We start from the raw sequence: 23269 nt of genomic DNA on the forward strand, positions 1-23269 counted from the left end.
AGAAAAAGAAAAAAGACCTAGTTTGATGAATTTTCTCCGACGATCAAAATCTTAGTCTGATAAATCTTTCTCCTAAGATCAAAAACTAGTCTGATGAATTTTCTCCTAAGATAATAAGTTAAAAAAAAAAGGGAAGTCTGGATTTAAAAAAAAAAGAAAAAAAAAGGGGTCAATTTTTAGTTTTCTTAAGTTATCAATCTTTAGTATTCTTGAAATCAGGGGTCCCGCCTGGAGAATAGGGTCAGTTTTTAATTTAGTCAAGCTTAGTTTATAGTTTTCCGCAAGCTCAATCTCAAATTTAGGAGACGCACTTCCTAGTTTGGATTTTTCAGATTTTTATTTCTTTAGGAGACGCACATCCTAGTCGAATCTTTAATTTTACTCTCATCATAGCATCATTCATCAATAACATAGGTGATTTATAGTTCTGCTAACAACTCACAAATCTTCCTAGTGCAAACTGGAGCAGAAAAGTATCTTTTGTTTTGTCTATTTTGTTGTAGCATCAGGCGCCCACCTGGAGAATGAGGGAATTCATTTCAGATTTTAAGTCAACAGCAGACGCCCACCTGGAGAATGAGGGAATTTATTTCAGTTTTAAGACAGCAGGCGCCCACCTGGAAAATAAGGGAATTCATTTTAAGTTTTAAGTCAGTAGGCACTCACCTGGAGAATGAGGGAATTTATTTCAAGTTCAAGTCAGAGATAGCAGGATCCCGCCTGAAGAATAGGGTCAACTTCCAGTTTATTTCAATTTTCAAGTCATTGGCAGGCGCCCACCTGGAGAACGGGGGAATTCATTTCAAATTTCAAGTCAGTTGCAGGCGCCCACCTGAAGAACAAGGGAAGTCATTTCAGAATTCAATTCAAGTTAGAAGTACAGAAGCTCGCCTCAAGAATGCAAGTCGACAGTCCGAGATGACCAAAAGAAGAAGTCTCAATCCAGAATAAAAAATAATAATAATAATAATTCAAAATGCAAAAGCAGATGAAAGATATGGGTTGCTCAAGACATGACTGAAGTCGCAAGCTTTGCATGTCCCGTCTTGATCCGAAGAAGCTGAAGAGATGAATCTGCACCTGCAACTAGCAAGCATCAAGGTTCAAATCAAAAGTCTGCATGAAGAACCATTCAAGACTCAAGATCAAGCTTCAGAAGACTCATAGATAGGAATCTTGTAACTCTTGGCTGATAGGCTTAGTTAGTCTTTTTCATTTTGACTTTGGTGTAATAAGGTGCTCAGCAAACAGTAAATAGCAGCAACAACAGTGAAATCACAGCTTCTAGGTAGTCCCAGCTACCTAAACTTCCAGAACTACACTGACCTGATTCCTTTATAGCCAAGGATATGTAGGCAACCTCCGAAGCAAGGTTCGGTCAAACTTTTCAAAAAACGCTTCCCATGGAGTATCCAAACGAGCAAAAATTGCTCGTAATTGCTCACTTTATCTTTACCCGAAAATTCTTCATATTTCCGAGCAAAGAGGGGCAGCTGTGAGCACCGAATTTTTGCCCTAATATAAAATTATTCCTAAAAAATCCAATAAATAGCTTTAATTTATTTTTTTTTACTTAGTTTGCTTTGTACGTATTCACGTTTGATGCATTTTTAAGTTGCATTTTGAATCCTAAAGAAAATAAAAAAAATATTTTTAATTTTTACATTTTTTAGATTTTAATTGCATACAATTGCATTTGTAAAATACCTAAAAATACATTAGTAACTCTACATGCATTCTTAGGCTAGTTAATTAATTAGGTCATTAGTCAATTAGTGAGTAAAATATATATAATAGTTTAGCCACACAAATTGGTTTAGTCAAGCCTATCCTTTTAGAAGCCCAATTTCCATGACCCACCTGGCCCAACCAGATCCCCCCTCTCTTTAAAACACCCATTTTCCCAAACCCTAAAGGAGAGAAGACGAAGATCAGACGCCCCCCCTTTCAAAAAACCTCTAGCAGCTTTCCCCCTTCACCTCTCCGCCAGCAGCCATCCCGATTTCCCTTCACTCTCACCCTCGTTCCCATCTCTCTCACCCCTTATTCCGTTACGATGAAACTCGCTGGAAGTCGGTGAAACTGCAGCTCCCATTTGGTTCATTAATGGTGTTTCAGATCTAACAAGATCTGGCCGACTTTGTTCTTGTTTTGCTGGCCAATCATTCATCATCGTTTATTTGCTCACTGCTACAAGTGAATGCGGATGAAGAAAGCTCCAAACCAGTTGCCTGCTCGAGCTTTTTCTGGACTGAAGTCGAGTCTGACGTTACTGTGCTGCTGTTGTATCTGCCGATCTCTGCTTGTGCCGAGCTCCATCTCATTCTCTTAGTCTTTACGTGGCACCTTAAGCAATATGTGATAGGTATGTTTCTTTAGCTTTGTATTCTAATTTCGAAAGCAATACCAGTCGGGTAACTTATGACTCTCAGCTATTGTTTTGTGTTCGCTGATTTTAGGGGAGGCAAGGGGATTATATATTTGCTCTAATACATGTTTTGTGAAATAGTGGTGCTAGTGTGGCTTGAAATTTTTGGTGCATTTCTTCAATATTAGTTGTGGAAATGCTGCATACTGACTGTTTTGGTCTTTGTATCTATAGAATTTTTTATAAGTAATTTAAGTCTGGATTTGCTCATTTTTAATGAGTTCTCAATTCAGTATCTCGATTAAGGATGAACTCAATGATTAATTTAGAATGAATAGAGTCTATAAATCTGTATAGGTGCGTGATTGTTGAGATGAACATGAGCATTAATTTACTGAAATAGACAATAAAGAAAAATAGGTACAAAAGATATAACTTCTTTGCTTGGCTTGTAATCTGAAGCTATATTTAAAGATAGGTAAGTTTACTGAAGAAATTTGTGGATAAAATTAGTACTGTTTTGATCTTTGTATCTAGAATTGTTTCAACTATCATAAACATTCATAGTTTTGCTTTAGGCGCGATTAATAAATCATCGTGTCCATGGGTACGGTTCCCGTGGCATGGTCACGATATGTAAACCCCATTCGGGTGTGCATTTCATGTGACCCGATCATAACTTTTAATAATAATTAAAATTAATATGTTATAAATTGCGGGTGCATTTCACGTGGCGCGGTTCACAATATGTACAAAAACAAACAAGTGCACGACATCACAATTTGTTCAAATAAATTCTATAAACACTAAAAAGGCGATTAACTTAATTGAAAGCGGTTAGAAGTTAAAAATGCACAATATGTTCTAAATATATAATTAATCAGATAATTAGGCCAATTATTAATAGTTAAGTGACCGTGCTAAAACCACGAAACTCAGGAGTACCTCATACCTTCTCCCGGGTTAAAAAAATTTCTTACCCGGTCTTCTGTGTTCGCAGACCCAAAAAAAAAATAGAGTCAAATTTCCTCGATTTGGGATTTCAAAATAAATCGGTGACTTGGGACACCATAAATTATTCCAATTGGCGACTCTGATCAAATAAATAATCCCACTTCGATTAATGTTACTTTAATTGAAAAAACTCCCCTATCCCCCCGGGAAAAAGGAGGTGTGACAGGTGCCATTCTATAAGGAGGAATAGATATCGGCTGAGTATCTGGTAATGTGTCAATAGCAAACTCAATCTCCCGCTCTGGCGGAAGGCTTGGAAACTCATCGGGAAAAACATCGGGAAACTCATTAACTACCGGGATAGATTGAAGGGTTGGTAACTCTGATTTTCACATCCTGTACCCAAACTAAGTGATAAATATAGCCCTTCTGATCATCTTCCTTGCCTTGAGATAGGAAATAAACCTACCTCTCGGCGATGCAGTATTACCTTTCCACTCTAGAATTGACTCCTATGGAAACTGGAATCGAACCATCTTTGATCTACAATCAACGTTAGCATAACAAGAAGCCAACCAATTCATACCCATTATAACATATAATTCCACCATATCTAACTCAATCAGGTCTGCTACTGTAGAACGACTATGAACTACTACTATACGGTCTTTATATACCAGTCTAGCTATCACTGGATCCCCAATAGGTGTAGACACCTCAAAAGGTTCAATCAACTCAGGTTCTATCCCAAACTTACTAGCAACCAACAGAGTGACGTACGATAAGGTGGAACCTGGATCAATCAATGCATATACATCATATAAGGAGACTGATAAGATACCTGTAACAACATCAGGTGATGACTCATGAACCTGTCGACCCGCTAAGGCATAGATACGGTTTTGAGGACTGCTCGAGCTAGATACTCTACTTCTGCCTCTACCACGACCAGCTGGAGCCTGTGATCCTTGCCCGGGGGGCGTACTGATGATGACGAACCATCTATAGATCTCGCTGGCTGAACTATACCTGCACCACCTCTCGTCGAACAATCTCTCATAACGTGGCCTGGATAACTACAAGTATAACAAACACCCAATCCCACGAGGCACTGATCGACATGCTGCTTACCACACTAAGCACATCGTGGCAAGGGTGGCCTCATCTGACTTGACTTACCCCTATATTGAGAACGAGAGGCCCTGGAACTTTGACTGGGCCCTGAATATGTGGAACGATCAAATCTCCTACCAGAAAACTGAGGGGGTGCACTAGCTGATGGCTGAGCTGGATACCTCGGATATTGTTATCTCTCACCACCTCGAAACTTACCAGAAGGACCTGAAGATCTCGTCTCTTACTCTGGCCCCTATCATGCTCATGATTGGCCCTATGCTTCTTCTTATGCTCCTCTACACCCTGAGCGTATGCCTGAATACGAGAAATATCAATGCCTGGATGAAGTGAGACCGACATACAATCATTGAGCAGGTGTGGCTCCAACCCCATCACGAACCGGTGAACCCGATCCTCCATCTTAGCTACAATAGTGGGATATACCTAGCCAAAGAATCAAACTGAAGGTTGTACTCCCGAACACTCATATTACCCTAAGCATTCGTCTAATATATAAACATGAAATAAGTGTAGGTCATGCATAACGTCTGAAAATAAACTACTAATTCATATGAACAGCCTATTTGGGAAAACATATATATATATATATATATATATATATATATACGAAATACGGTAGGGCGAGCCGACAAGGTCACATACTATCTAACTATATATATATATATACGAAATACGGTAGGGCGAGCCGACAAAGTCACATACTATCTAACTATACATGACTGTCTACAGACCTCTATTAGAGTGTACAACTGTATAAAGGACGAGACTGGGCCCCGTCGTACCCATATATGTATGCAAACACATCGTACCGAAACTCAAAGCAGCTCCGGATCAAATGGATCACACCAACTCTCGCTGATTAAGGATCCTAAGAAGGGGGACCGTCAGCCTGTCTACTTACACCTGCAGGCATGAAATGCAGTGTCCCCAGGCAAAAAGGGACGTCAGTACGAATAATGTACTGAGTATGTAAAGCATGAAAATTAGTACATGAAAGACATAGATGAAACATGGGGTAAAGAATTCCACCTGTGAGTCTAAATAACTTTGTGAATCCTGAAACATTTATAATGTCATGCACGTATGTGTAAATGTCGTATCATGCATAGGTATAAGTGTACATAACATCATCAAGTCTCTGAGGGTATCTCATCGTATCATTTCGGCCACTGTGGGCAAAATCATCAATATATACCAGCTAATCAGGTGGTGGTGCGTATATAACGCCTTAACCTTTTCCCATATCCCATATACATATAATATATATGTATATAACGCCTTCTGGTCATGGGTCAAGGTACATGTATAAATGCATGAAATGCATAAGAAATATGTTAATAAGATTTCTCGAATATCATAAAATCAATATACCTTTCGAACAAACTTTATCAAATACGTATTTTTTTATACCCATGAATAGAGGATATAATAATAATTCACATAGGGAATCAAGAATATAGACACCACTAGTATTTTTATGAATAGAGTCATTTATGAAAGTTGCGTATTTTGCTCGTTTCGTTTGTATCATTTGGATTATGCCAAAAAGAAAGAAGGGATAGTCTTAACATACCTCAAGCCGTCAATGCAACTCAACAACAAGCTTATGACAACTAGCGCGCCAACCCTATAACAAAGAAATACGTGTACAATTTAGATGGCGGTAGTATATTATGTATCTCAAATGATAACTCGATTCTAAAATAAAACGGGCAGCATTTCCTCTGATTTTACTGCTCCCTCAAGCCTATTATAGACGAGATACAAACATAATACAATCAGCAACTCAAAACCAACCTAATTACAATTATGGACTTTCAATACAACAAAACCCCCAAATATACCATAATACACCCAATCAACAAGTTATCAATTAGCCTGTAAATACAACAACGAGCGACCAACCTACTACCCTACCACATGTGGCATTTCTCCACGCCCTTTTGATCCTTCCAAACTCGATAAATCAGCATCACAATAGACAGCCCAAAAGCAACACGAAACAGCCCACAAAACAGTCCACTACAAGTCAAATAACTCGAACTCATGGCTTTCGATCACCGTTCTGTGAGGTCTAACATTTAGGAAATGAATTTATCAAATTTTATTGATATTTTAAAGCTTAAATATAGAAATTAGAAATTTATATTAACTATTAAATACATTCCAAAACTCAAACTACAAAAAAAAAAAGAGGCGATATAGCGATACTTACGTCGTAGGGATCATTCTGATGTAACGCTTCTCGATTTCGTACCCGGGATGTTAGTATTATTTGAAGTACTATTAGAGAGCTCAAGGACTATTTTTATGGTGTTCTCTGGTCAGATTCTGTGTAAAACTGAAGAGAGAGAGACGGGTTAAAACATATATAACAACTTTTGAAAAGTCAAAAGGTGCTAGCTTGATACCCTCTAATTCGTCCATTTTTCGACGCTTATATCTTTTTTATCCGAATATCGTATGAACGAACGGTTAAGAGCGTTGGAAACTACATTCCAAGATCTTCAATTTGGTATATAATATGTCCCAAAAAGACCTCATATAGCACTTGAAATTTATTTCTCAAAAAGCTCTGTTACATGGCAAATCGTTAATTGGTTTTCCACAACTTTAATCCTATTTTTTTCTCGTGTTTACTCTTTTTATTTTTTATGTTCTCTTGTGAAAATCGCCCCTATTTGAGAAGAGTTATGGTACTCTCAAATCTCATGATGAGTCAAGGCTCTTATCCCTTGAAGAGGACTGAAATGTTGAAACATATGTTTGTTGAGTTGGACCTCTTGGTCTATTAATCATTAGATATTGAGGAACAATTAGTGCAAGAATTTCAGACCTTTATATTTGCTGTGACTTTAGGAGCATTTCGTGTGTGTTAGGGCCAGTTCATGGACCTCTATCACGACTTCATTGTCTTTAGTATTTGGCAACTATTGTTGGTCGACTGCTCTAATACTTTCATATAGTATTAGGGAACATACATGTAGTTGTTCGTTTTAATACAGTTTGATTTTGTATTTTTTTTTTTGGTGGAGAAAAATACTTCAACTAATCATTATTATAACTATGAATATTTTCAAATAATATTTCAGAAAATATATGATATTTTAATATGAGTTAGGTATTCATTCACTCTTTTTTGACATACATAAAAACTTATTTTTGTTATAAAATAAAGACTATAAGGTAAATTAACCAAAGACAAGTATAGAGAGAGATTGATATATTATTCAACTTCAAACTGATATACATAATGAACTGAAATCTCCTCTGTTTAATGAAGAAGGGAAGCTATTGTGTAAGCTGCTACTGCAAGTTGTTGTGTAAGCTGCATGTAATTAAGTTGGTACTGGAAGATGCTGTGTAAGATGCTTGTAAATTACTACGGTACCAGCTATATTTATCCACAATGGAGTAAAATTTATCCGCCAGAGTAATATTTATCCACAATGGAGTACCGAAATGATAAGCTTCTTCAGGAGGCTTATTTTTAATAGAGTACTAAATAGATAAATATATTTATGGTGGAGTCCAATATGTATAGGTTTTTTCGAAAAATTTATTTACAATGGAGTACTAAATGACATCTACAATACAATTAATTTTTAACAAATTTCCTTATGTTGTTATTTTTTATCCACCCGCTGTCGAGCTTAGTTCTCGATAAATGTTCTTTAGTAAGTAGTACACTAATTCCATAGTCCTCATCCTTTTCTTTTTTTCTCCTCATTCTTCAGTGGACAAAAGAGGAAAATCACATTCTTTATCATAAGAGTGATTTTTCAATATGGACAAACGTGTATGAGCATGCTGCTCTTGACTTGAATAGTATATGCGGATTCAGGATTTAAATCTTATGTGTTCAATTTTAAGGTTTTTAACATTGAACCCATTATATTTTTAAAGTTATGGGTTCATATCTATTATTTTGCAATTTTAATAAATTTTTACATATAAATTTTTACTCCGCGTCGAAAGTTTTGGGTTCAGTTGAACCCGTACATAGTATACTACATCCGCCTCTCTTGAATAGGAGTAGTATTTTTTCTTTAACAAGAATACTTAACTAAGTACTTTGCACTAGAGTGGCAAACAGACGAGTCGAAAATGGGTAATACAAAAACGAATAAATTATCTGACACGATCCATATTTAATACGGATAAAAAATGGGTTAACCGGCGGATAATATGTGTAACCATATTATCCATGGCTTTTTGAATATGATCATTTTTGGGAGAATTATTCCTAGTCTCTCAAGTTTGTGGAACCCCCAATTTGAATTTTTACAAATATAAAAGTTAAATCATTAGTTATTCATTTTCTAAGTGGATAATATGATTTTTATCCATATTTGACTGTTTTTTTAAAAATTTATTATCTAACTAATTTTTTTTTAAAATCCATTTTGCCACTGTCACCACAAAGTAGTAGTAGTCCTAGTACATGCAATAACACTTAGTAACCGCTGATTGAAATGTTGAATGTCTTTGAATACACAGAAAAGGGCCGTAATCGGCTAAGGAAACATGATTGAGTTGCTTTTCCCATTAGTGGAAATGGGTTGCGTATTTGCACGACAAAATTGTATTGGACACTAGCTTCAGAGGTGACTGCACGTTCGAATATATGTGAACCTGACAATTATAGCTAGCTGTGGTGCAGTGGAGAAGATTTTACTACAATAGGTTTGTTGTTTGCATTCAACTTGCAAAACAAAAGCAGGGCCATGCATTCAAATTGCTTTTCCTTTGATCTCTTTCTCATGCTTTTAAATCTTTCTTCCACCTCATGCCATATGCATGCCTCTTCTTTTTGTGTTCAAAGAAAAGCACATTTGATCCTAGTGCTCCAACCTCTTCTGCTTTGTCTAAACCAATAAAAATAACATTTCTCATGATGTCTAGTAACTGTCAAATTTAACACATAAAAATATATGTGCTCAAGTTTAACCAGCTGTTGGATTGGGGAGAGGGGAGGCATATATTCATTGACGTATAATTTGCGTATGATCCAAGTTAATTAGTCCATCTAAAAGACACCAAAAAATGCAACATAAAAATATTTTTTTTATAGCTTTAATTTGGTTGGTTAATTGTAGTCATGTTAAAAAGGAAAAGGTTTTTTCCTGTGTGTGTGATTTGATTTGGTAATTAACAATGATAAAAAAAAGATATTGCTAAATGAAAATTGAGTTTAAGTTGGCAAGGTTAAGTTCTACTATTATTTAGCTCAAATTGACTAGCTCATCTTAGTTCAAAATTCAACTTATTTTAACCGCCCAATTATGTCATAAAACACTTCTAATCTCAGCCCCATACTAGGGGTAGACTATGATGCAAAAGAAAGTCGAAGTAGGTGGGAAGGAGTTTTGAGATGTCTTATCTAATAGACCCTTGCTTCTCCCAAATGGGAAACAATATCTCAATGTTTTGATATTCACTCTGATCTTATTTTTGATGCGCTATCTTTTCATATATTGTCGAATATTGAGCAGTAGATATATACTTCTAGAGATATATGCAAGAGCAAAACAAAGCTCTTTTACCAGCCACCACATAAGAGTTGCATCTTATTTGGCAAATTAAAGTATACTGCTCTTTTAAATGTAGCCACTATACAAATTTTGCTCAATCAAATCCAAAACCATTTAACCTATTAGACCCGAAAATGTCTGGTTTCCTTTTTAATCATAAACAATATCTTCAATCTTGGAAATTGTTTGCTCGATTTTTATTCTATTTCTAGTATTGTTCTTGATACATACGTACCCTACTACAATGAAGGATGTACAGGAGATGAATATTAAAGTACTCTTTCAAAGAGTACTTTGGCTATGTGCAAATTGATAGTTCTTGTATCACAATGAGCTGTATAGTAAAAACTTTTGGCAATAGTAAGAAAAGTGTCTTTAATATTGGCATCCAGATCCTCATCTGAACAATCGGATTGGGATAGCACGAGCTCCGCTAGTTGTTGCATGTCTGATTCTATCTCACTAAACGTCAACATCCCCAGCTGCTTTTCTATTCTTTGGCCGTCTGCATTTTGTCCCTGGATTTATAATTACACGACAAAGACATCTGGTTGTTAATATCAGGCAAAAGCATATCTCTTTGGACTTTGTCAAGAAGAGAAAAAGTGGCTATACTACAAGAATGTATCATCAGAAAAGAGAGAGTGATAATAATTACAATAACCATGACAACTAAGTCTAGACACACTCATAACTCTAGTCGTCAAAAGAGATTTGAGATTCTAATTAAGTTAGTGAGTGCTTTCTAACCAGGGATCTTTATATATTCACTGGCTATTTTTAATTTAAACGGTTGGATAAGCGGCTATTTGGGTTAATTCTTCTTCTAATAAAGACTTGATAGAAGAAAATGAATACGGACAATTGTGTTGATCTTAATAGATCGACTTCCATACTAGTTTTTGCTCCACCACAAAAGTTCTACTTCATGAAATTACAACCTTATACTCCCTCCCTTACATCTCATAGGAGTAATTATTTCTAACTGAGACTGAGTATGAAGTTTGAGAAAAAAATAAAATCATTTAGCAATATCAAAAGTAACCTTAGAACTTATAGTTAAAACATATAACTATATTTTTTGTGACTATAAAAACATATCATTTTAAGTATAAATGAGAAGACAAAAGGTGTCAATTCCTTGTAACAGCGCAGCTAAACTAGCAAAGAACAAATAGTAACAATAAGATGTTTTATAACTTCTCTGTTGGATGAGTCTAACCTTGTAGAGGTGAAAGAGACGAAGTTGGTGACAAACTCTATTGGTGATTTCCATTAGCCTTTGATATTTTGGATGGGACAACAATAGCTCCTCCGACACCCAACGGCCAGTGCATGAATTTAACGTACCAATTAGAAGCTCTGCAGCTCCTTCACCATCGACAACTAGCAGCCACTTTTCCCACTATAGACATATATCAGTATAAATAACAACAACAACAACATACCCCGTATTATCCACACCATGGAGTCTGGGAGGGTAATGTGTACGCAGACCTTATTCCTAACTTGTGAGGATAAAGAGATCGTTTCCAATAGACCCTCGCCTCCGGAATTTATCAGTATAAATGTGATTCAATTTAATTATACATTTCATTTATAAAATACTAACATTTGATGAAATCTTCGTAGTAGTATAGTACAGTATAGCATACTTACAGCATGATGCAAGAAGTGATGGATGTCTCTGCCATGTGTCAGCAAAGCGTCAAGTGAGAGCTGGTTTAGGGTTCCGAGTATAATCCCGACGAGCTTTTGTTCTGCACTATACCTGCCATTGCCATGATTGAATAATCATTACAAAATTATGCACACACAGTTAAAGTGTTAAACTATCCTCTTTAGCTGCAATGACTTTCTCTATATCGTAACAAGAAATAAATTAGCCAAGGTTTGCTACAAGCCTTACATTCCGGGGCGAGCTAGTAACTCAGAGTACTGTAATAAGTAGTAATAATACTTATTGCTACAAAAAAAAAGGTGTAATGTAGTTATAATGGTAAAACTTTTGTCACGCCGAAGAAAAAATTATAGCAATTGATTTTATTCTTTTATCGATCTTTTGGTTTTTTTTACACAAATAGATTCTTCATTTTTTTAGCTTGTATAAATAAATTATACGCTTGATTTCATATGGTTATACGCACGGGCGGCTCAATAAAATCGGAGGCCGAAAGCTAAAACTTAAGAATATGTGAGGAAATAGTATTAGTAGTCTTAACAAATTTTCTTTCAAAATTTTAAGTTTTCTTTTAAATATTTCACAATATAACATTATCTAATATTCTAAAATTTTGAGTTAAATTATTCAAATTTTCATATCTACTAATAAAACATTTGATAAACTAGAACCAATGTAGTGTAATAAAATAAAATATTAATATTTTGTTAACTTAAAAAAATCTTACTAATATAAATAATTATAACTAATAGAATAAATTTTGGGGGGCCTAAAGCAGAAGCTTTAGTGCATTACCCTAGAGCCACTCATGGTTATACACGTAGTATTATATGTGAATTATAAATATATTATAGATCCACCAGCTACTTTACGTTTAAGTAGTTAGGTGAGCGGCTATTTAAGCTAATTCTTCCATCATTTTTATTGTACCCGACATATATGTAGCTTGCATATAAGCCTCGTGAGTACAAAATCTAGCATCAGTGAATTTGTTTTAAACTTTTTTAGGACTTCAAGAGTGTATTAACTCCATATGAACACAACACTTTACTGTAGCAGTAGTATATTATGTAAAAGAAAGCAGGCACTGGAAATAGTCATTACCTAGAATTCACGTAGTGTCGAGTGGTGGAATGTGTGAATTCGTGAATAAAAGCAGTCTTGTGTTCCGCAGATATTTGTTTCTTGCCAAAGTAATATCTAACACAGTCCATAAGAACAACGGTTTTGACCCAAACCATTCGCTCTCTTGACTTTTCTGGCTCAAATATACTAGCTGTAGCTGAATAATACGTCAGCATCAAGCTTCTTTCCCTCACTCCAAACTCTCCAAGCCCACATTCTTTATACCACCTTCATCCATGAAGTTTTAGAACGTTTAGATAAAGTAAAGACATGGAAAGAAATTGTCTAGAGTGACCCATAATTTCCTGAAATGTTGGGTGAAATGTTGTTGTTGTTGTTGATATTGCTTATCTTACCATCAAAGGTGAATTAGGTAATGGAAGTAACTTACTTGCAAATTCGTCTCCACTCGAGCTGATGCAAAGCTTGGCAATTGTTATAGTCCGATTTTGCTAGCTCCAGATATAGGTTATTGTTAACAAAAGGCATCCTATATCAATAAGATACCAAATTATTGTTGAAGAAAAAAAATATAAAGAATCAGCTTTTTTAATTTAAATAAATCTTAAACGTCGAATTTCAGTGGTCGCGTTTATCAATAGGCTCGACGAGAGTCGATTGCTCTAGTGGTAAGCACCCTCCACTTCCAACCAAGAGGTTGTGAGTTCGAGTCACTCCAAGAGCAAGGTGGGAAGTTCTTGGAGGGAGGGAGCTGAGGGTCTATCGGAAACAACCTCTCTATCCCAGGGTAGGGGTAAGGTATGCATACACACTACCCTTCCCAGACCCCATTAGTGGGATTATAGTGGGTTGTTGTTGTTGTTGTTGTTTATCAATAGGCTAACGTTGAGGCCCAGGGTATGGGTAAGGTCTGCGTACACACTATCCTCCCCATACCATATTAGTGAGATTATAGTGGGTTGTTGTTGTTGCTATTGTTGTTTATCAATAGGCTAACGTTGAGGTGTGATCAAGATGAGACTATCGAAAGCAGCCTCTCTATCCCAGGATAGGAGTAAGGTGTGCGTACACATTACCCTCTGCAGACCCCATTAGTGGGATGGATTATAGTGGGTTGTTATTGTTGTTGTTTATCAATAGGCTAACGTTGAGGTGTGATCAAGATGAGACAACTGAACAGACTCTCCGCCTATAAAATAAATACATCAGTATCCAATGTATTAGTAACATAAGTTGGTTTTTATTAAAGGCAAGAGTGTTAATTAAATTTTCCCAATTATCCTTATGTTTGCAGGGAACAACTATTTCTCAGGTTTTTTTGACTGTGTGCCGTCTTTTGCACATAACCAAACAAACAGTAAGACACACATAAAAACTGTGGGCCGTCTTTTGCAAATTGTAACCTGAATACAGTACCAAATATGGTGGGGCTCCAATTACCTTGGGTTTGGTAACTTGGCCACTCTCTCGAGGTTGACTCTTTATATTAATATATCCTCACTAGCTAGCTCCCCTTAGAAAACAACAGTTTCTTCTTTATTTATCATGCCACTCCTCTTATAATTGTAACAGTTGTACAAGGACTGACAATATTTTTTTTAGGAGATTTAAATTATATATAACAAATATCTGTATTATCAATATAATACAAATATTTTAAGTTACCAATTATCTATTTTAAGTTATCAATCAATGCTTATTAAATAAATTATGGTGATTGATAGTCTAAATAATTTTTACAACATCCATATTACAACTTTAATGATCATCGCTAAATTCTTGCACCAGAGTATTTTTGTGCAAGAAAAGGTTATTGTGTGAATAGGGAATATGAATCGTTAAAAGTACCTATATAATGTTTTGCCAATCCACACATCGTCTTCACCACCATATTGTTCTAGAAAGAATCTTGTTTCTACTCGGGGAAGGCTAGCATACCATGGTACATCTAATGCATATCCCACCTGTATAAAAACAACCATGTTAAAAAAAAAAAGGAAATATGAAAGTACAGTGTAATATATGAAGAAAATAATGAATGTGGGAAAAATAAAAAGAAATGTACTTCTAAAGAGAAAATAGAAAAAAGAATACAAAGACCAACTGATATATGTACCTCTCCAGGTAAATCTTTAGTGATTATCCACTTGTCTAGCAGTTCATTTTCATCTCGTTTTTCTCGTAGAAAATTAGAGGAGAATTTCTTGGCATTGTCAAGTATTTTCTCGCCTGGAAACATTAGCTGAGAAGCCCTGTAAAGGTTATACATTCCTGTCACAGCCTGGTTCGATTGTCCCACGAAGCAGAAAAATTCACCCCCGTTCTCAAAATGTTTGAATACGTCTGTGAAAATAAGCAAGCACATTCATCAGTACAATAATGTACTAGTAATCGAGTTAACATCTGTGTATCGATAAAGCATAAATTTTTACACTATCATGTTAAAATGACCCACAATAACGCGCAACTAGTTATGAAAGCAAAACATATATATCATCACTCTTAAATAATCTATTATAACAAATTAAAATATACTACTTCAGCGTAAAAAAATATATAAGTTAAATGCATGGAAATTAGGTGTTTAGGTTATGTAAACGAGAAATGCATCTTAGTAAAGTAGATTGATGACTAACCAGCAGAAACGACGTAGCCATGCAACCTTAAAAGTCTAAAAGCCATGGACGTGTCATCAATATCTTGAACTGGGGAATTTCTAGCCCAGCAGATTCCTTCATTTGTCCAATTTCTAAAAAATAAAAATAAAAATATTATTCCACCAGTCGATCACAATTCGGCAAAGTGTTAAATATATATCTCTACTTTCAAAAATGGTCTAAGAATACCCCTCGTTATACTATTGGGTTATTTATACTCCTGCAATCATACTTTAGATTCAAATATACCCCTCATTTAAACGAAGAGACACGTATCATCGTCATGTTGGTCAATTCTAAATATCTCCTAATTAATTAAAAAGACTCGTTACTCATACCCGAAAAATAATATATTTTTTTTGTAAAAACTGAAAAAAACTGAAATTATTTTTTACTAAAAACTAAAAAAAATGAATTTTTTTTTTTCAGTTTTTACAAAAAACTGCTTTAGAAAAAACTGAAAAATATTTTCTAAAACAATATTTTTGTAAAAACTGGAAAAAAAGAGCTGAAAATCAATTTTCTAAAGCAATTATTTTTGTAAAAACTGAAAAAAAAAAACTGAATGTTTTTTTTACTAAAAACTGAAAAAAAAACGAAAATATATTTTTTTTTCCAGTTTTTACAAAAAAAAAAACTGCTTTAAAAAAAGCTAAAAAATATTTTCTAAAACAATATTTTTGTAAAAAAACTGAAAAAAAACTAAAGAGCAATTTTCTAAAGCAATGTTTTTTGTAAAAACTGAAAAAATAAATATTTTCTATTTTTTCAGTTTTTAGTTAAAAATATTTCAGTTTTTTCTAGTTTTTAATTGCTTTAGAAAATTGCTTTTCAGTTTTTACAAAAATATTGTTTTAGAAAATATTTTTCAGTTTTTTTAAAGAATTTTTTTTGTAAAAACTGGAATTTTTTTTATTTTTTTTTCAGTTTTTAGTAAAAATTTTTTTTAGTTTTTTTCAGTTTTTATAATAAAAATAATTATTTTTCGGGTATGGGTAATATTTCTTTTTAATTAATTAGGAGATATTTAGAATTGACCAACAGGACGATGACACGTGTCCCTCCGTTTAAATGAGGGATATATTTAAACTCAAAGTATGAATGCAGGGGTACAAATAACCCAATAGTATAACAAGAGATATTTTTAAATTATTTTTAAAAATAAAGGGGCATATTTGACTCTTTGCCGATCACAATTTAAACAATAGTACTGTAGTACAAGTACTAGAAAAAGATAAACTATCATTGTCCTTAAAATAGACAATTGTACTACCTGTTGACGTAATCAATACATTCCTTTATTTCTGTCTTAAAATAGCGAGAAATCCCAAGTCTTTCCAACCGGTCAACGATCCAAATATGCTCAAATAAGTCCACAGGATAGACATTTGGAACTGAATGGTTGAAGAAATTAATAAATATACAACTTAATTAGATTACACTAATAATATAAGAAATTAAACTCTCAATATATAAGTTACCTCCGCCATTGAATTTTTCAACAACATTTGCGAGATAATTGAGGCAATTATTATCTTGAGTTTGCATAAGTGCAAAGGCAGTAGAAGATGGAGAAAACAGAAATGACCCATCAGCACATTGCAATTGAAGTAGCTTTTGCCAGTCCAAATCTGGCATTCCTTCTAAACTGTGGAGTAACGTTGTGGGCACTTTGTGCATTATGTCCTTTGGTATCCTATTGCCACCCACACGTAATCATTACTCACATACATGTAAAATAAAGTCCTTCTACTTTCTATCCAGAAAAGTATTATAATCCAATACAAAGTAAAAATACTCTAGAAGATTGGATATACTTTAAAATTTATTCATGATGTGAAGCATCAAAGATGATAATGCCTGGGCAATTTTAGTTCAAGAGCTACTTTTTCTTGTAACTAGTTATCCTTGTCTCATTTTATATTAATATTTGACTCGACACTAGGCTCCCGTTTGGCCATAAGTGTTTTTCACTTTTTTTCGAAAAATAAAAATTGAAAAACTTATCAACTTTAGGACAATTTTTTAAAATGAATTTTTCAAGCTTCAAAAAGTGGTTTAGGACCCGTTTGTCCAAAGATTTTTTTCTTTTGTTCTGATTTTTTTTTTCAAAAACATATTTGTCCATAAAATTTTGTAAGTTTTTAAAGATTTTTTGGAAATGGATTTTTACCAGTTTTTCATAATTTTCGAAAAAAACTTTTTTCTCCCCTCACAAAACTATAATATATTTTTAAGTGAAATACCTATAATTTAAAATTTTAAATATCATTAACTTAACTCCAAATACTACTCTTTTAATGTCTAACGCCTACTTATATTAGTTTTTTAAGTTCTTGAAGTTTTTATTCACAAAATTTCAACTTTTTTTTAAATAAAATGCATGTTCAAACATAATTTCAACTTTCAAAAATTATCTTTAATCTCATCTTCAAAAAATATTTTTTTTCAAGTTTTAACCAAATTTATGTATGAACAATATCTAAATTTAAACAAAAATTATGATTACCTTGTCAGCTTTAGTGTTCTTCGGGCATAAATCGCTTGCAAGATGGGAGAATCATAAGGAAAATCTATGCCTAATTTTTTACCAATCTCAATGAGCGAAGGAAATGCCACTTCAAATCCGATAGGCATGTGCTCTGCATTTTCATCTCCAATACTGTTCAAATTCTCTCTTATAAACGACATTCCTATTCCAAAACCCCAGAAGACACAACTTGTTAGGCCTCTGTCTGTTAGCGGGGAATGATCACATCGAAAGTATACATTCTATTAATTAATCAATGGAGTGGAATGTAAAGTCACCACTATTACCTAGTCGTTCTTTTATTTATTCATTTTTCTTGCATTATTCTCTAATGAATTAAATTCTTTATATTATTAATGCTATTTAACAGATTAAAATTGTTACTTACATAACTTGTCGATCGGTATAATTGTTTTTACATAAATCAGTGTCTTTTAACATGTAAGTAGTACGTAATCTATAAGATCTTTGTATTACTAATTCTATTTTCATGGACAACTATATGTAATTATTTTTTAAATAATCTAATACTCCCTCCAGTCCACTTTATTTGGTATTTTGGTTTTTTTTTTTGTGGTCCATAATATTTAATTTTTTTTAAAATTTTAAAAGGGAATTAACTTTTTTTTTTTCAAAGTTGTCCTTGGAGTAAAGAGCATAGGAATATTTGTATACTTCCAATGAACAAATTAAGGTTATTATGATCAATTTTATTATTAATTAATGTTAAAAGGTAAATTTCTTTATACGTGTGAAAATAAAAAAAAAAATTAATTAAAATAGGCGGAAGAGTATTGTAAAACTTCTTTTACACGTCATACATGACATAAAATTCTTACCTAATTCACACTTGTGAGAATCCACGTTCCAAGATTTCAAGGCAATAACACAGGCTAATGTGTTGATGACACGGTCATAAACCAAAAAGATAGAGCTGTCACCCCAAGAACCATCAGCCAACTGATTGTTTGCAATCCATTTAAGACTTGAAGGGAACTGAGGAGTTTCACTTGTTCCATTTATATCTTTTACTAGAGCAACCCAAGCTGTATCGTAAGCCGATATGCTTATTTCTCCTTCGTCCATAGATCGCAGCATTAACCGAATAGTATGAATTTGATCCATTATCTTATTTGATGGGCATACCTTTTACATACAAATATTTCCAATAAAAGTCAAGCACAAAACTTAAAGCACTATAAAAAAAAGAAGCTAACGAGATACTTTCTGTTTCGTTTTTTTTTATTTTGTTTGGCCTAACCATACCTCAAGTGTTTCTTTTTCGATTTCTTCCACTTCCTCCAGGATGTCGTCCCACTTGATAACAGGCAAAGTACGGCCATTTTGCAGTAACTCTTTGTATTCTGCATTTTTTTGTGAAGATCAACGCAGTTAAAAAAAAAAACGGAGAAGAAAAGAAATTTCCCTCAGCTTTTTTTTTCTTTCTGAAACATGTAATATACAGTAGTACCTTGTGTACGAGGTGATCTGGAAACCGCATTACATTGCAGATTGGAACTAAAATGAACATGTTCTCCGGAAGATCTGTTACCTGTGCAAAAAGAAATGTCGAGTTAATTATATACAGTGACAGAGGGGCGGCCCAACCTCATCGGACTAAAGCAAAATCTTAATAAGAGATCTTAATATATATATTATTTAATAAACATCATTTTTAAAAAAATTAGACAAGTGCAGATGTAGAATTAAAAAAAATGAGAACTTAATTTTATAAAATACAAAAAATTAAATAAATTTAACGTTGATTGCATCACAACTGAAATGGGAGAACCCAGAAAACATAAGTGACTCCTTTTTTTTAGTAAGTCTCTTTCTATATTTGGTAACAATTCAACTTTAGATTTTTCTTTTTACCATTAATGAGATGATTTCTAACCCAAAAACTTCTATGATTTATTTAAGATTACAAGTTTCAAAAGCCTTCATTTATTTCATAAAATCCATGTCCAGTCAAATACTTTTATATAAATTGGGACGGAGAGAGTATAATTTATGTAACGAAAATAAATAATAAGTTAGATTATTAGATATAGTTACGTGACCAACTAATGAATAGAGAAATATAATATTAGTAATTTTGGAACGCTTAAATTTTTGGGGCCTAAAATGTTTCACTTAGATTTAGTGTTGGTCGCCGTGAGTGACAGTTTAATGAATTTTTATAAAGCTACTCCTGTATCCTAAAAAGTAACTGCTCTGCCACTTATAAGTAGTTCGTGGTGATAGAATACTTATCTTGCCCAAAAAGAAAATTTACCTAAACAAAAATTTATTACTGTAACACAAAGACGGTACCCCTGAAAATAACAAAAAAGTAGGTCGTGGAACTAATGAAATTAAAGTTTATCTCATCAGCAAGTGATCTCGAGTTCAGACCTTTTTATCACTCTCTACCTCTGAAAGGAACATTGTGGCATTACAGTACAAATTCTCACTGAAGAATAAAGTAGTAAAGTATTAATATCAGTTTCATATAAAATGAAACAGGAAGGAGTATTAATAACCCGTTTGGCCGGCCGGAAAAATCAGCTTATTTTGAGAAATTTTTTTTCAAAAGTGTATTTTTCAAAAGTACTTTTGGCGAGAAACAGTTTGTGTTTGGCTAATTAATTTAAAAAATACTTCGACGCAGCAATTAGTGTTTGACCAAATTTTTCTGCTTCTCCAAAACTACTTCTGTTTTTGTTTCTCCTAAGAAGTACTTTTTCTCCTAAAAATTTGGCCAAACTCTTCAAATTTAGAAAAAAAGAAAAAAAATGTTTTTAAACTTGAAAAAGCTAGGCCAAGCTATAATTCTTCCGGGGAAAACTCTGCTATAGTTTTTTTTATCCATACATCAATGTTATATCTTCAGAAACCAAGGTGAAAAGCTAGAAAACCGGGGGAAAAAGGCAGAGAAATATAGAAAGAGACTGATTTGTTATAATTTAAAAAAAAATCAGAAGGTTTAATTTGGCACCAAAAAAAAAAAAAAAGGGAAAATGAATAAGGGTGAATTACAAAACTTGAAAACGACTCATCCCAGTGGAAAAGTGGTTGGAAAGTACTTTTATGCATCACCGTACATGCTACACAAAAAGAATTTAATACTAAGAAGAATTTAGAGCTCACTTTTAAGGAACTTAGGAGGTTGATTTGCAAGAGAAGACGATACGTAGTGACGAGCAGTGAAGCAGAATCTGAGATAAGAAGCTGAGATCGACATGAATTCAATCTCCTTTTCTCCCTTCTTTAGAAAATTAAACAAAAAGCTGATGATGCAACTTTTAAAAAGAAATAGTAATAATCTTTTTCTTCTCTCCCCCTCTCGTTTGTCTATAGCAACTTTTGTTTGATTTTGTTTGTTATGAGAATGAATAAGGGGAGAGGAGTCCGTTTATAAAGAGGAAGAGGAAAAGAAAGCAGACAGAAATGACTTTCCAAGAGATGCCGCAAATAGGTGCATGGGATCAAGTGATCAACCCAATTTACGAAAAAGAGGCTACTTCTTTTCTTTTCCGGGCAAGGTTAATTTCTCATGCATATTAATTTATTTACTTTCACTCTGACTATAATATATTTAATCAACAATAAATGATTATGGTGGGATGAACAAGATCGTTCACCCTCAGCCTTGGATAGACAACACTTTTTTTTCCTTTTAATGTGTTTCGCGTAATACTAAGAGCTTGTTTAATTTTGTCAAGCTGCCAAAAACTTCTAATTTTGACAAATATTTTTGCTCAAAAATACTTTTCATAAAAGTATTTTTGGAAAGTTACAGTTTGGTTTGGCTAATTTAATTTCAGAAATACTTGTTGTAATATTTGATAGATAAATTGTGTTTGACCAATTTTTTCAAAAAATACTTATGAGCGTTAAATTATAAAAAATGATAGTAAATGTTCAGTTTACAATTAGTATATTATTTAAAAGAGATAAACTAATTTAATATCTACTATAAGAAATTTAATTAATTTTCCTTTTATTTGAATGGAATATAAACATAAAATTAAAATATAAATTAAAGATCTTAATCAATATTAGTATAGTATCCAAAGCAATAATATTAGGAGAAGGAGATATGATAAAAATAAAATAAAGAAAGAAAAGGATGGTAGAAACAAAAAAGGAAAAGAAAAAATTTAAATTAATAAAGGATAATTTAAAAAATATAAATTTATAGTAAGGATAATTTTGTCTTAAAATTAAACAAGTAATTTTTATTTATTGGAAGAAGCTAGAATTTGTAGTTTCTTCCCAAAAATAGAAAAACATCTTTTGTTGCTTCTCAAAAGTACTTCTCCATTCTCGCCAAACACATCACATTTCCAGAAAATTACTTTTTCTAACAAAAAGGTATTTTTGACCTACTAGAAGTTTGGCCAAACATGCTTTAATTTAGATTAATCGGATCAATGAGTTACTAATACTATATTATTATACCCAAAATAAAAAAAATTAAACTTAATTAGTTAAAAATATGTTGTATAAAATGAAACAAAGCGAGTACTTGTTTTTTTTTTATTATTGAATGATGTCCGGACAAATGGTGGTAGTTATGTGGACCCATAAAGGTGGAAAAATAAAGATGAATTGAAAACTAGGAGACCCCATTTTATCCTTAACGCTCCTTTCTAATGATTCAAGAGATAAATTTTGTTGAGACAAATTAGACAGGTATTAAACAGAGATTTTCTTTTTTTACCCGAGATTGTAATGTATACAATAGTGATGTAACGATTAATAATTCATAAATTAGTAGTTCAGAGAATGCATTTTTTTTTTTTGTGTTAGTGGATGTTTAATTTGATGGTAGATTGCCAATTAGTATATATAGCCGCTTTCAAAATAATAGCTGAAAAATATATATTATTTTGTATATATATATACATTCTGTATGTTATATACAAAGTTTATAACTTTTTCGGCTAACGAATGTAAATAGTTTCTGGCGCTGGCTAAAAGTGATAATACCCCTTTTTTTAATTCAATTAGCAACACAAAAACTAAATACAGGAAATTAGAGGCCCCATCCACGTAATGCTATTATTTGTTTTTGTAAAAAGTTCATGAATAACTGTACTAGATTTGAGCAGAATCTATGTTATCCTTTTTTATTGGAATTAAACTTAGGTTTTATATATATTATTAATATTGATATTCCAAAGAATTAAATGTTTCATACCCACGTTTTGTTTTTAGTATATATGGTGTATCAAATTGCATATTTGGTTGTGCTTTAGTATTAACTTGATAATATTAATTACCTCTACTACTGAAACTAGTGTATTGCCGATTAATTAAAGAAAATATACCTCT

At 33.2% G+C, this 23269-nt stretch overlaps 1 protein-coding gene across 1 annotated transcript; it reads right to left on the reverse strand.

Annotated features, from left to right (window-relative positions):
- Positions 1–10161: 10161 nt before the first annotated feature.
- Positions 10162–21324, reverse strand: LOC104117658 (ent-copalyl diphosphate synthase 1). The gene is made up of 15 exons (XM_009628730.4): positions 21080–21324; positions 19419–19499; positions 19214–19311; positions 18787–19093; positions 17927–18110; positions 16899–17113; positions 16691–16811; positions 15397–15509; positions 14877–15103; positions 14609–14724; positions 13191–13289; positions 12779–13027; positions 11653–11764; positions 11216–11398; positions 10162–10511 (listed from the first exon to the last, which is right to left on the reverse strand). The coding sequence occupies exons 1-15, from the start codon at positions 21171–21173 to the stop codon at positions 10263–10265; spliced, it is 2448 nt and encodes an 815-aa protein (XP_009627025.1). The 5' UTR covers positions 21174–21324; the 3' UTR covers positions 10162–10262.
- Between the last annotated feature and the right edge of the window lie 1945 nt (positions 21325–23269).

Source organism: Nicotiana tomentosiformis, chromosome 6 (genome assembly GCF_000390325.3).
Source record: "Nicotiana tomentosiformis chromosome 6, ASM39032v3, whole genome shotgun sequence".
Classification (NCBI taxonomy): domain Eukaryota; kingdom Viridiplantae; phylum Streptophyta; class Magnoliopsida; order Solanales; family Solanaceae; genus Nicotiana; species Nicotiana tomentosiformis.